Genomic DNA, 13926 nt, shown 5'->3' on the forward strand with positions numbered 1-13926 from the left:
TTCCTGTTCTTTCTTCTTGCTGCCCTTGACTAGGACGAATGATCTTGAGAGGCACAGATTTGTTCAGGAGATCTGGATCATCATCCCCCGCAAAATCTGACATCCATAGAGCAGATCTGGAGATTATACCTGGGCTAGGTGAGTGTGCTGGAATTGCACTCGCGTGTTGCATGATTTGGGATTTGGCTGAAGCTTGTAGACTTTTTTTTTTTTTTTTTTGCAGGGATCTGAAATCCATGTCAGTCCTATTTTGGGAGTCCAGAGAGAGGAATAAAACCAATAATCCTGGTGGCAAAATTTGCCTAGGAGACTCCTCGCTACAAAGTTCGGATGGAAAGTTCTCCTCCTATTTGCTTTTTCCTTAGAGCAGGAGTGTCCAACCAGGGGTGAAATACTCCCGGTTTGGTCCGGTTCACCCAAACCGGTAGTAAAGGCTACTGGTTCACTGAACCAGTAGTAAAAAAGGTAAAAAAAAAAAAAAAAAAGTTCCGACGATCAGCTGAGTGACGCTCAATCGTCGGAACTTTTTTTTCCTAACTTTTTTGGCATTTTTTAAATACCAGTTCTCTGGAACCGGTAGTAAAAATGTTTTTAAAAAGTTTTTTAAAAAGGCTCTGACGATCAGACCTGTGGCATCGTCAGAGCCTTTTTTTAACCTTTTAAAAGCATTTTTTACAACCTATTTGCCCAAAAATGCTTTTAAAAGAAAAAAAAAAAAAAAAAGCTCTGACGATGCCACAGCTGTAATCGTCAGAGCCTTTTTTTTACTTTTAAAATCTTTTTGGGAAAATAGATTGTTTAAAAAATGCTTTTAAAAGTAAAGAAAAGATCGCGAAGATCTTCGAAGATCGCGCGGCACAGCTGATCACCCATCCCCCGCGCGCTGTTCTACTTACCCCATGCCTCCTTTTGGCATGCACTGCGTACATGCGCGCACCTTGCATTTGGTGTGTGGTGGGCACTGTGCATGCGTGGATGCAGCACGCATTTGGCGCGCAGTGCGCATTCGCAGCCAGCAAACCGGTTCAGATTTCACCACTGTGTTCAACCTTGGCAACTTTAAAACCTGTGGACTTCAACTCCCAGAATTCCCCAGCCAGCACCTCTGAGGTTACCATGGGTGGCTGTGGAATTCTGGGAACTGAAGTCCACAAGTGTTAAAAGTTGCCAGAGTTGGATATCCCTGCCTTAGAGCAACAGCTCGTTTCGGCTTCTTGAAACTTGAGGAAAGAGTTAACTCTTTTGTTAAAATAGGGCAATGAGGCAAATTCTTTCTCTCAGTTAATACAATCCACCCCAGTTTGCTTCTTGGAAGTTGTGATTAGTACTCTAGCTTCAAGTTTCTAGTCTTGCTGAAGGATTGTGCTCAAAATTGAGATCTTGAAGTAAATGAAAAGTAGGCATTGCCCATCTTGGAGGATAACAAAGAAAAGTATTTCCCTCAGTGTTATTCTGATCGGACTTCTTCAGCCTGGGAACCAGACTACTAGTCCAGAATCCCATCTAATTTAGGATTTGCTTACTTTAATTGGCTTAATTTAGGATTTGCATACCTCCGAGGTTACCAGATTGAAAAAGGAGGATTTAAATTATGGGATGGGATGGGAAATGACGTTGATGACGTACTCTTTTAATATCGTAATTGCAGCCCACTGGGTATTTAAATACTGTATATGATCTCCCTTGGAATAATATTTTTAGCAACTGTCATTATAATTTGTCCTTTAAATGTGAATGTGACTACCTCAATTCCAACTGTTAATCATAATTAATTAGCTGGAATTCTATCTCCCTCTTGGGCTGTTGTTCACCACCCACTCCTAAAAAGCTTCCAGAAGTGTTCACAAAATTCAGAAAATCCATGAAAGATATAAGAGTTGTTTTCACTCAAATACATGTGTCTATGGAGATTCTCAGTCATCCAGGTCATGGTTGCCGCAAAGATATTTTTTTCAAGAGCCAACTGGACTTTTTGGTTGCCATACCGCATGCCAGCAGTTGTCGTACATTGGTGGTTGTGACGCATATTTTGAGTGACAGGGAGCCGCAGCAGAGGGGTGAAAGAGCCACATGCGGTTGCTGACCCCTGCTCTAAGCCATGATTTAGATAGTCCAAGCCAACATTGTAAGATTAATTTGTGGCCACCGTTTCATAAAAACTCAGCTGGCTAATTTGATTAGCCATGGATAAGCATGCCAAGGAAGACCAAGACAGAAAGGCATCTAAACAACAAAAGGTACATCTATGTGTATATACAGGTAGTTCTCAATTTATGACCTCAATTAAGAGCCAGAACTTTTGTTTTTGAGACAGCTATTCAGCGGGTCACACCCAATTTTATGACCCTTTTTTTTTGCCACGGTTGGGTGAATCACTATGGTTGTTAAGCGAATCACGTGGTTGTTCAGTGAATCCAGCTTCCCTCATTGACTTCCCTTGTGAGAAGCTGGCTGGGAAGGTTACAAACGGCAGTCACATGACCTCGAGATGCTGCAATTGTGGTAAATGCATGCTGGTTGCCAGGCATCAGAAATTTGATCACGTGACTGTGGGAATTCTGCCACGGTTGTAAGTGTGAGGACCAATGGCAAGTCACTTTTTTCAGCACTGTCGTAACTTGGAATAGTCATTAAATGAATGATTGTAAGTCGAGGGCTACCTAATATGTCTCTATGTGTCTATGCATAATGCGCATATAGGTAATCCTCAACTTACAACAGTTCATTTAGGGACCATTCAAAGTTACAACAGCATTGACCAAAAGTGACTTATGACCGTTTTTCACACTTTCAACCGTTGTTGCAGGGTCACGTGAGCAAAATTCAAATGCTTGGCAATTGACTGATATTTATGACAGTCCCAGTGTCCCAAGGTCATGTGATCACCTTTTGAGACCTTCTGATAAGCAAAGGCAATGAGGAAGCCATGTTCACTTAAGAACCGTGTTACTAACTTAACAATTGCAGTGATCCACTTAACAACTGTGGGAAGAAAGGTCATAAAATGGGACAAAACTCACTTAACAGACGTCTCACTTAGCAAGAGAAATGTTGGGCTCAATTGTGGTCATAAGTTGAGAACTACCTGTATACACACAAACACGTATTTATATATATATACAGCAGGAGTGAAATGCTCCCGGTTCGGACCGGATCGCCCGATCCGGTAGCAATGGCGGCGGGTGGTTCAGAGAACTGGTAGCAAAAATCCCTGCCCCCCCCCACCATGCCCAGCTGAGCCACGTGATTATCAGAGGCTTCCTTTTTTTTACTTTTAAAAGCATTTTTTCTACAACCTCTTCGGCGGAAAAAATGCTTTTAAAAGTAAAAAAAAAAAAGCCTCTGATGATCATGCGGCTCAGCTGGGATCGTCAAAGGCTTTTAAAAGCATTTTTTTCTGCAACCTCTTCGGCCAAAGAGGTTGTAGAAAAAATGCTTTTAAAAGTAAAAAAAAAAAAAAAGTTGGCCATGCCCACCCAGTCACATTACTCACCCCCCCACCAAGCCATGCCCACAGAACCGGTAGTAACAAATTTTACATTTCACCACTGATACACAGTAGTGGCCAAAATTGTGGAAACCTTTTGGGAAAAGTGTATTTTTGAGGTTTGATGGCTAATAACACCACTTTTTTTTTTTGGAGTTTCAAGATAATCCTATTCCATTGCTGGAATGGCCTGGGAATAGCCCAGACCTTAACCCAATTGGAAATCTATGGAGCCGACTAAAGAAACTTGTTGGTCAGAAGCGACCCGGCAATAAAACCCAGTTAATAGAAGCCATCATTCAATCTTGGTTTCACATTATGACAGCTGCGGAACTAAAAGACTTGGTTCACTCCACGGGAAGATGTTGTAAGGCCGTAATTCATGCTAAAGGTTACTCACCTAAGGATTAACTGACATGGTGTGTGTGTATTTTATTAGTTAACCAAATGCAGGATTGGGTTCATTGGGCTCAGTACTGGGGTGCTGAATGTTTTGGAAGAGGTTCATTTAAAACACAAAGTTAAGATGTTGCAACGTGAAAGTCTTACAGGAAATTTATAATACAATTTGCCTCCAACAAGTCTGTGTAAGTCTGTTTTTTTTTCACAGCCCTCCAGGAGCTCTGGAAATAAAGCTGTAGGAGGTTCACAGACCACCCATCCTCAACTTTGCATTGTGCGAATCTGGTCAATTGTGTCTTATTCGGTGAACAATGCCTTAGTGTGATGTTTGAATATAACTTTCTCCCTTGAGCCAAGTTTAACTCCTGCTCATTACAAAAGGGCTGTCTGCTGTTCCCATGCCAACAAGTGCAGAAGTGGTTTGCCAGGGCCTTCTTCGAGAATGTTTTTCAGTCTCTTGGCTAGTCTATTGTTTCTGGGGTTCCCCATCCACGGATTAACCAGGTCCAACTTGGTTTACCTTTTAGCAAGGGATTCTCTGACTGGTTGCTGGGTGGGCATGGCCATGGTGGGTGTGGCCTAGTCAGCCTCCTGCACCATGGCAGTGGTGGTGGTGCGTTTTTGCCCTCCCCAGGCGCTGGAGGCTTTCCTCGAGCCTCTGGGAGGGCGAAAACAGCCTCCCCAGGCTCCAGAGGCCCTCCCCAGCCTCTCATTTCCCTCTGGAAACTGGCCGTTTCCGGCCTTCCTGATCTTCCGGTAGGCCTCCATCCTGCACTTACCTGCATCCAAAACAGGCCGTGTGGGGACTCCTGGGAGGGGCAGGCGGGGTGGGCCAACCAAGAGTGGGATTTGGGGCAGGGGTGAAATCCAGCATGTTCTGGCAGGTTCTGGAGAACCGATAGCGGAAAATTTGAGCAGTTCGGAGAACTGGTAGCGGAAATTTTGAGCAGTTCGGAGAACTGGCAAATGCCATCTCTGGCTGGCCCCAGAGTGGGGTGGGAATGGGGATTTTGCAATATCCTTCCTCCAGGATTGAGGAGGGAATGGGGATTTTGCAGTATCCTTCTCCTGCCATGCCCACCAAGCCACACCACACCACGCCCACCAAGCCACGCCCACAGAACTGGTCGTAAAAAAAATTTGGATTTCACCACTGATTTGTGGGTTCTTAGCTAGAGATTCTCCCGAACCCCTGCAAACCCCAAGCAGCCCAGCTATTGTGGCGTGTTTATGCGCTTATGTGGTCTGAAACTCCCAAAGGTGCTTTTTCAAGAGGCAACTGGATTTCCTTGGTTTGTTTTTCTTTGAAAATATTTCTCATCCAAGACGCTTCTTCAGTTCATTCAACTGAAGAAGGTCTTTGGATGAGAAGTTAAATGTTTTCAAAGGAAAAAAAAAACCAAGGAAGTTCAGTTGCCTTTTGGAAAAGCATCTTAGAGAGAACCATGACTTGGTTAATTGAGAATCTCCATAGACATCAAGTGGTCTGAAAGTGAATTGGGTCAACTCAAGGACATTTTGACACCATCCTAAGCTCCTGGCTAACTAACTTTGGGCCTGGAGTCTACCTTATTTGAAAAGGCACCTGGGAGCAACTTTTATCTATTTATTCAGAAAATGTATACAGCTGGCCATCTCGCTCACTGGGAGGATTACTGTTCTGACTTAGGCTTCCCAAGATCACGAAGCAGACTCCTCACTCCGATTAAACCTCTTTTATTTAGGCTAAAGGGAAATCCCTCTCCAGCAAAGTCCCGGCAAACAGTCTTTTAAGAGATTTCATAACTACAGACCTTTATCAAACTTGGAGGGTTGCCAGGCAGATATCTTCCAAACCGCCACGCTGGAGCAAAAGTTACTTGGCAAGAAATCAGGAACAGATCTTAACCCTAATGAATTGAACTAATTGTTTCCTGCAAACTCCCCTCCCCTTTCGCTCCTCTTTATTCCCTATGGGAGAGGCCATTCACCTGTGGCTTTACTTCCGTGTCGACCCTTGTTCCTTAGCTGTTCCTTTCTCCTGGCAGCTCTGCACATGCGCACATCAGGAACAGGCTCCAGCTGTTCTTCTGCCCCACTGATATCCGACTCCGAAGGCAGCTGATAACTATCAGACGGCCCTGGCCCCCTCTCTGCCTCTGATGCAGAGCCCTCATCAGAGCCTTCCCCAGACTCCAGGACTGGCCCATGTTCCTCCTCAACCTCCTCACTGTCTGAGCTCCGCTGGTTGCTCGTGGGCCACAACCAGTGTTGGGTTCCTCCTGGTTCGGCCCGGTTCCCATGAGCCGGTAGCAGTGACGATATGATGTCACCGAACCGGTTCCTTCCTTCTCTTCCTTCCTCCCTTCTCTTCCTTCCCTCTCTCTCCTTCCTTCTTCCATCTCTCTTCTCCTTCCTTCATCCCTCTCTATTGCTGTATCCTTTTGTGCCTATGGATTGCTCAGAGAGCTGAAAAAGTTATTTTTGACTGGTCCTCGCACTTTTGACCAGTTCTCGAACTTATGACTGTCCTCACATTTTACGTTTTTCGCCCTATCTTGTCACCATGGTGAAGAGAAGCAGTTGTGAAATGAGTGACATGGTTGTTAAGAATGCTACAATGGGCATAAATGATGACCAGTCATAAGTGCGAGGACCGGTCAAAAGTGCGAAGACCTGTCAGAAATCACTTTTTTCAGTCCTCTGGGTAGTCCTTTTGTGCATATGGACTACTCAGAGGACTGAAAAAATTATTTTTGACTGGTCCTCGCACTTTTGACCAGTCCTCGAACTTACGACTGTCCTCACATTTTACGTTTTTCGCCCTATCTTGTCACCATGGTGAAGAGAAGCAGTTGTGAAATGAGTCACATGCATTTATGCACGGGCATAAATGTGAGGATGGTCATAAGTGTGAGGACCAGTCAAAAGTGCGAGGACCTGTCAGAAATGACTTTTTTCAGCCCTCTGAGTAGTCCCAATACACATAGCCATGGCCACCCGGTCACATGACCAGCTAGCCACGCCCACCCAGTCACATGACCTCCAAGACACGCCCACAAAATAAGCCACACCCACAGAACCAGTAGTAAAAAAATTTAGAACCCACCCCTGGCCACAACAGTTACAGAAATAAAACCCCCAAAACAGGACCCAATAAACCCCAATTGCTCTGGTGACCACCATCAAAGCAACCACTTGACCAGCTTCATATCAACCTGAGTTTCTCAGGCCTGCTGACAAGACAGGTCTTCAGGGCATTTAGAAAGAGTATCAAGGTTAGAGTCCACTTTATCTTCATAGGAAGATGTTCCACAGGGAGGAGGCCACCCCAAAGAAGGCCTGTCAACTGTCCCGTTGGTAAAATCAGTAAAAGAAACTCCTGGGACATTGTTTTACCAAGAATATAACTTTACTGAAGATTCCATATAGGCACAGAAGTAGCAAAGCCAGTTCTAAAGTTTTCCTGCGAAAACCAGCAGAGTTAAAATCCCCTTTTTCCCTTGGACCTCCCCACGGTTCATTGTCCACCAATCAAATTGTATTCATTTTGTTTTGGGAACATTCTGAGCAGCTCAGAGTTTTCCCAGCGTTTGTCTTTACAGCGTGTTTTGGGACTGTCCCGGGTTGCGTTGGCTCGCTTGAATTCCCTCCCAAGCAGGGGTGGGTTCTAAATTTTTTTACTACCGGTTCTGTGGGCGTGGCTTATTTTGTGGGTGTGGCTTGGAGGTCATGTGGCTAGGTGGGTGTGGTTAGCTGGTCAGTCATTTCTGGAAGGTCCTCGCACTTACGACCAGTCCTCGCACTTACGACCCGACTCATTTGTTTGCTTTTAACACTGATCAGCTGTAGGACGGCCCTTTGAAGCCCCGCGGCAAGACTTTAAACAGTTTTTTTTCCCTCTAGTCATCAGCTGGGACTCAGGAGGCAGCAATAGATTGGGGGTGGGACCAAATAAAAGGTAAGAATAATGTGGGTGGGTGGGGGGGGTGGGAGGGTGGGGGGGAGAACCGGTTCGGTGACGTCATATCGTCACCGCTACCGGCTTGGCCGAACCGGACCAAACCGGGAGGAACCCACCACTGGTGTGTGGCGATTCAGCCATGACAAGGCCCTTCTTGATCCTATTAGATCAGTGGTGTCAAACTCAAGACCCGGGAGCTGAATCCAGCCTGCGGGCTGCTTAGTTCTGGCCCACAGAGCCACTCTGGAAACAGTGAAGGACTGACCCACGGTTAAGGTGACCAGATTTTAACATTGGTAAAGAGGGACATTGTGGGCGTGGCTTATTTTGTGGGCGTGGCTAGCTGGTCATGTGACTGGGTGGGCATGGCTAGCTGGTCATGTGACTGGGTGGGCGTGGCTAGCTGGTCATGTGACCGGGTGGCCATGGCTATGCGTATAGGGTAAGGTGAACAGATTTTAACATTGGTAAGAAGGACACCATTGTGGGCGTGACTTGTTGTGTGGGCGTGGCTTGGAGGCCATGTGACTGGATGGGCGTGGCTAGCTGGTCATGTGACCGGGTGGCCATGGCTATGTGTATAGGGACTACTCAGAGGGCTGAAAAGTCATTTCTGACAGGTCCTCACACTTTTGACTGGTCCTCACACTTATGACCATCCTCACATTTATGCCCGTGCAGTATTCTTAACAACCATGTCACTCATTTCACAACTGCTTCTCTTCACCATGGTGACAAGATAGGGCAAAAACGTAAAATGTGAGGACAGTCGTAAGTTCGAGGACTGGTCAAAAGTGTGAGGACCAGTCAAAAATAACTTTTTCAGCCCTCTGAGTAGTCCATATGCACAAAAGCACTAACCAGAGGGCTGAAAAAAGTCATTTTGACAGGTCCTCGCACTTTTGACTGGTCCTCACACTTATGACCATCCTCATATTTATGCCCATGCAGCATTCTTAACAACCATGTCACTCATTTCACAACTGCTTCTCTTCACCATGATGATAAGATAGGGCAAAAATGTAAAATGTGAGGACAGTCATAAGTTCGAGGACTGGTCAAAAGTGTGAGGACCAGTCAAAAATAACTTTTTCAGCCCTCTGAGTAGTCCATATGCATTAAAGCAGTGGTCCCCAACCCCCGGTCCGCGGACCGGTGCCGGGCCGTGGAGTACCTGGCACCGGGCCACGCAGCGGCCGGGGGACATGAACGCTGCAGCGCAAAGGCTCCTGGGCCGTGCCCCCACCCCTGCGTGCGCTCAGCGGGCCGCGGCGATAAAAAGGTTGGGGACCACTGCATTAAAGGATACAGCAATAGAGAGGGATGAATGAATGGAAATTAGAGTAGGAGTGAGGGTAAGAGAGGGAGGAAGAGAGGAGGAGAAGGAGAAAGGAAGAGGAAGTAGGGAGGAGAAAAAGAGGGTGGGGGGAAGAGAAAGTAAGAAGGAAAGAAAAGAGAGTGGTGGTAGGTTTGAGGAGAAAGATTGCTGTACAATAAAAAAGATGAAAGGGAAGAAAGCCAACCCCAAGCAAATATAAAGATATTAAGATTAAGAATGAATTGTTAAACTTTAAAGAATAAAAGAGAACAAATATGAATAAATAGCAATAATTAGAATTTAGAAACACACATACAAACATGCAATGTATTTTCTTTGAACAGAATATTTGGCTGGTTCACAAATTTAAACAGCGTTTAGTCATTTCAATTAAATTTACAATTTCTATATTTCCTTTTTGCCATATTTATTCCTCATCTATTTTTTTAAAAAAACAATATTACCCTTCATCCTCATCTCTAATCTTAATCAAATTCAATTTTTCCCTTCTATTCTATATTATACCCCTTCCCATTGTCATCTATTTTTATATCCATCCTCACATTGGTTAATTATGTAATTATGTAATACAGTTGTTTAATACAAATTCAACATTTTAATATAAATCAATTAGTTATATAACTATATTTTTTTGTATATTAATCAATATGAACATGAATATTCCAATTATTTCCATGCAATCCAATTTCTTACAAATCAATTAATTATATTTACCAATAATAATAAACCAAATAATTTCCCCCATATATTCCTCCAAACCACAACTTAACCATTTCTGCTTTCAACACAATATACAATTATTAATAGTATCTCAATTATTACAATTCCCTAGTTAAATAGAGCTTTTTTTCTTTTGTGTTTTAAAATCTTGAACTCTCCTCTTTTGCCCAAAATTTCCCATTGTTTGCAGTTTTGTACCTACCTTTTTTGGTGAGGAAAAAGAAAAAGAAAGAAATCTCTCTCTGCCTCATTTTGTCACGTTGCAGGTTTAGTTTCGCTTTCGCCTTTGTTTTCAGTATAGCTGGGGGGGGGGAAATCTGCTCCAGGAACTTTTTGCAGCTTTTTGCAGCTAATTAACCTAGCGGAAGCTGTTAACAGGGGCTATTTTTTCTATTTTTGCAGGCATGGGTCTATTCATTTTTTTTTTTAACACTGATCAGCTGTAGGTCGGCCCTTTGAAGCCCCGCGGCAAGAGTTTAAAGAGTTTTTTTTCCCTCTAGCCATCAGCGGGGATTCAGGAGGCAGAATGAAAAATCGGGACTTTTTTAAAACGCCGCGGGACGCGGGACAAATTGCTCAAAAGCGGGACTGTCCCGCCAAAAGCGGGACGTCTGGTCACCTTACCCACGGTTCATCTGCCAGCGAAAACGGAGCTTGGGAGGGCTGCGGGTGGAGGGTTGCAGGAAACTATCGCAACCTAAAACGGAGCTTAGGAAGGTCCATGGGTGGCCCTCCCGAGCTCCATTTACCCTGGCAGAGGGTTGCAGGAGGCTGTCACAGCCGAAAACGGAGCTCGGGAGTTCGTTTCCTCTGGCAGAATGGTGGGCCAGCATAGGTGCCCCTGACACGAGTGACAAGCTGACCACACCCACCCTGGCCACGCCTACCCACCCATCCCGAGGTCAAACAGAATCCTGATGTGGCCCTCAATGAAATCGATTTTGACACACCTGTACTAGCTAGATCTCCATAGGGGAGGGGACGAGGGGTGAAATGTTACCGGTTCGGGCCAGTTTGGCCGAACCGGTAGTAAAAAATGCTTTAATTTTTTTTAAAAAAAGGTTCCCAAGGTTGTGCGCCACAGCTGATTACCCCCCCCCCCGATTGTTCTACTTACCTTCCCAAACCTCCTTTTGGTGTGTAATGTGCATGCATGTGCCCAGCGCGCACTTGGCGCAAAGCCTGCATGCGGGGCCAGCGAACCGGTAGCAAACCGGTTCAGATTTCTCCACTGGAGGGGACCCATAACATATCTTCTTCCCTGCTCTGGTGGGCCAGAAAAGATGGCCCTTCAAAAAACCTTGCCCCAGGCCATGTAGGGTTTTTAAAGGCAGCTCCCTCAAGAGAAGTGACACATGTGCAAATCTAGACCTGCGTGAAACCAGGCGGGCCACTGGATTTTGAATCAATTGAGGCTACCGGATATTTTTCAAGGTTCAGCCCCATATAGACCACAGTATAGCAGTCAAGATGGGAAGTAGTGGCTTGGTGGCTCAGCAGATTGATAGCATTGTGATTAACACCAGCTGTCTGCAATTACTGTAAGTTCGAATCTCACCAGGCTCAAGGTTGACTCAGCCTTCCATCCTTTCTAAGGTAGGAAAAATGAGGACCCAGTTTGTGGGGGCAATAAGCTGACTTTGTATAAATATACAAAAGCATGAAGGCTATTGCTTAACGCATTGTAAGCCGCCCTGAGTCTCCGGAGAAGGGCGGCATATAAATCAAATTTTTTAAAAAAATAATTAAAAAAAAAGTGACTAGGATGTAGGCCAGAGGCCTTCAAACTTGGCAGCTTTAAGACTTGTGGACTTCAACTCCCAGAGTTCCTCAGCCAGCTATGCTGGATGGAGAATTCTGGGAGTTGAAGTCCACAAGCCTTAAAGCTGCTAAGTTTGAAGGCCTCTGGTGTAGGCGATGGTGAGCAGGGTGTAACTGATCCACAACCCAACAGTTGTGTAAAGGCCCTCCTGGCCACGACTGCCACCTGCTCCTCAAGTGGCAGTTGTGAGTCCAGGAGAACACTCCTCTCCCGCCCCCCGCCCCCCCCAGATTATGCACCAGGTCCATCTGTGGACCAATCTCTGAGTCCTAAAAGAAAAGAAGAATTAGGGGTGACAATAATAGTTCAGTATTTCAGTATTTGAGGGGTTGCCACAAAGAAGAGGGGGGGTCAAATTATTCTCCAAAGCACCAGAGGGCAGGACAAGGAATAATGGTTGGAAACTAACTAAAGAGAGAAGCAACCTGGAATTAAGGCGAAACTTCCTAACAGTGAGGACAATTAACCAGTGGAACAGCTTGCCTCCAGAAATTGTGGGCGCTCCATCACTGGAGGTTTTTAAAAAGAGACTGGACAGTCACTTGTCTGAGATTGTACAGGGTCTCCTGCTTGAGCAGTAGGCTGGACTAGAAGGCTCCAAGGTCCCTTCCATTCTATTCAAGGGCGTGATTTAATACAGGGCAGCTTCCAACAAACGTGAGCAGCTAGCGTAACAATCACCGTATGCAATATTTTTCGTTGCAGACAAGTCCATGGAGAAAGAAACGGTCACAACTCTGCTCAGTGGCACTGGCGCTCAAGCCCCACGGCTGTGCCGAGTCAGCCTGGCCAGTCTCGCGGTTTTCCGTCTGGGATTCCTGATCTTAGGAGCCGCAACGGTTTGGCGGGACGAGTCGGCTGACCTGCGGTGCAATTCCACCCAGCGGAGCTGCCTCCTTGCTTGTTGGGATGAAGCTTTTCCCATCTCCCCTTTCAACCTCTTCCTGTTGCAGGCGGCCAGCCTCCTCACTCACGGCTTGGCCTGCGTGTTCCTGTTTCCTTCGCTGGACGTCCAGGGCAAAGGCCTTGGGGGACAGAGCCAGCTGTGGCGCAGTGGTCTAGAGCTCAGGTCGCATTTGGTCAACCTCTTGGCCAAGATTCTTCTGGAGGGCCTCTTCGTGATGACCTTCCACAGCCTCTACAGCCACTATCCAGAGACGCTCTATTTTCCCCCTTCTGTGTCTTGTCCTGAAGCCACACGGTGTACGATCCAGGAGGCCAGCTGGAAGGAGGCATTCAGCCTCTTCATAGCCGCAACATCTTGGATTTCTATCACAGTGACCGTCATTGCTTTGTGTCTTGCGATCAGGGAAATGCTCCAAACTGCCTTCTCGGCCTGCAAAATCTCACCAAGGAGAACGCCTCTCCTTCGTTCAGTGCACTCGCCCCCTTCCAAATGGGACTTTACGTGGAAGAGATCTTCCAACTGGGTTCCAGTTTAAGGGGTCTGGCTATTTGGAAATCTTTGTCATCACCTCTGCGGCCTTGTCTGGAGATCAACTACAGGTCGTCCTCGATTTACAACCAGGACTGGGACCAGAATTTGTTCTTTAGCAAAGCGGTTAAGTGTGTCATGCCCCATTTTATAACTTTTTTTTTTTTTGCCACGCTTAAGTGAATCACTTAAGTGAATCACACAGGGACACAGTGGCTCTGTGGTTAAGACGCTGAGCTTGCTGCTCGAAAGATCGGCAGCTCAGCGGTTCGAATCCCTAGTGCTGCGTAACAGGGTGAACTCCTGTTATTTGTCCCAGCTTCTGCCAACCTAGCAGTTCGAAAGCACGTTAAAAAATGCAAGTAGAAAAATAGGGACCACCTTTGGTGGGAAGGTAACAGTGTTCCGTGCGCCTTTGGCATTTAGTCATGCCGGCCAAATGACCACGGAGACATCTTTGGACAGTGCTGGTTCTTCGGCTTTGAAATGGAGATGAGCACCGCCCCAAAGAGTCGGGAACGACTAGCACATATGTGCAAGGGGAACCTTAACCTTTATCAATTGTTTGTCTTGCCTGCAGAAACAAGGTTCATTTTGGGAGATCTAAAATGGATCGCTACCTCCTCTCCCAGCCTGTAATTCCTCCACTTTATCTCCACTACTTTACCTTTAAGTGAATCACACAATCGTTAAATGAATCCAGCTTCCCCCATTGACTTTGGTTGTCAGAAACCAGAAAGGATGAGTTCAGGCTATGATCATGTGACCCTAGGATGCT

General features: G+C 45.9%; 1 protein-coding gene across 1 annotated transcript; it reads left to right on the forward strand.

Annotated features, from left to right (window-relative positions):
* The first annotated feature begins 77 nt into the window (after window positions 1-77).
* Window positions 78-13307, forward strand: LOC139308339 (gap junction beta-3 protein-like). The gene is made up of 2 exons (XM_070931849.1): window positions 78-138; window positions 12419-13307. Exon 2 carries the CDS (start codon window positions 12427-12429, stop codon window positions 13153-13155), a length of 729 nt encoding a protein of 242 aa, XP_070787950.1. The 5' UTR covers window positions 78-138; window positions 12419-12426; the 3' UTR covers window positions 13156-13307.
* The last annotated feature ends 619 nt before the right edge of the window (window positions 13308-13926 follow it).

This window comes from Pituophis catenifer, unplaced genomic scaffold (assembly GCF_029215685.1).
Source record: "Pituophis catenifer annectens isolate HBS135680 unplaced genomic scaffold, rPitCat1.0.hap2 SCAF_1, whole genome shotgun sequence".
Classification (NCBI taxonomy): domain Eukaryota; kingdom Metazoa; phylum Chordata; class Lepidosauria; order Squamata; family Colubridae; genus Pituophis; species Pituophis catenifer.

Bases quoted from the DNA above. Each gene is read 5' to 3' on its own strand.
- LOC139308339 (XM_070931849.1), top strand. From the start codon at position 12,427: ATGGAGAAAGAAACGGTCACAACTCTGCTCAGTGGCACTGGCGCTCAA.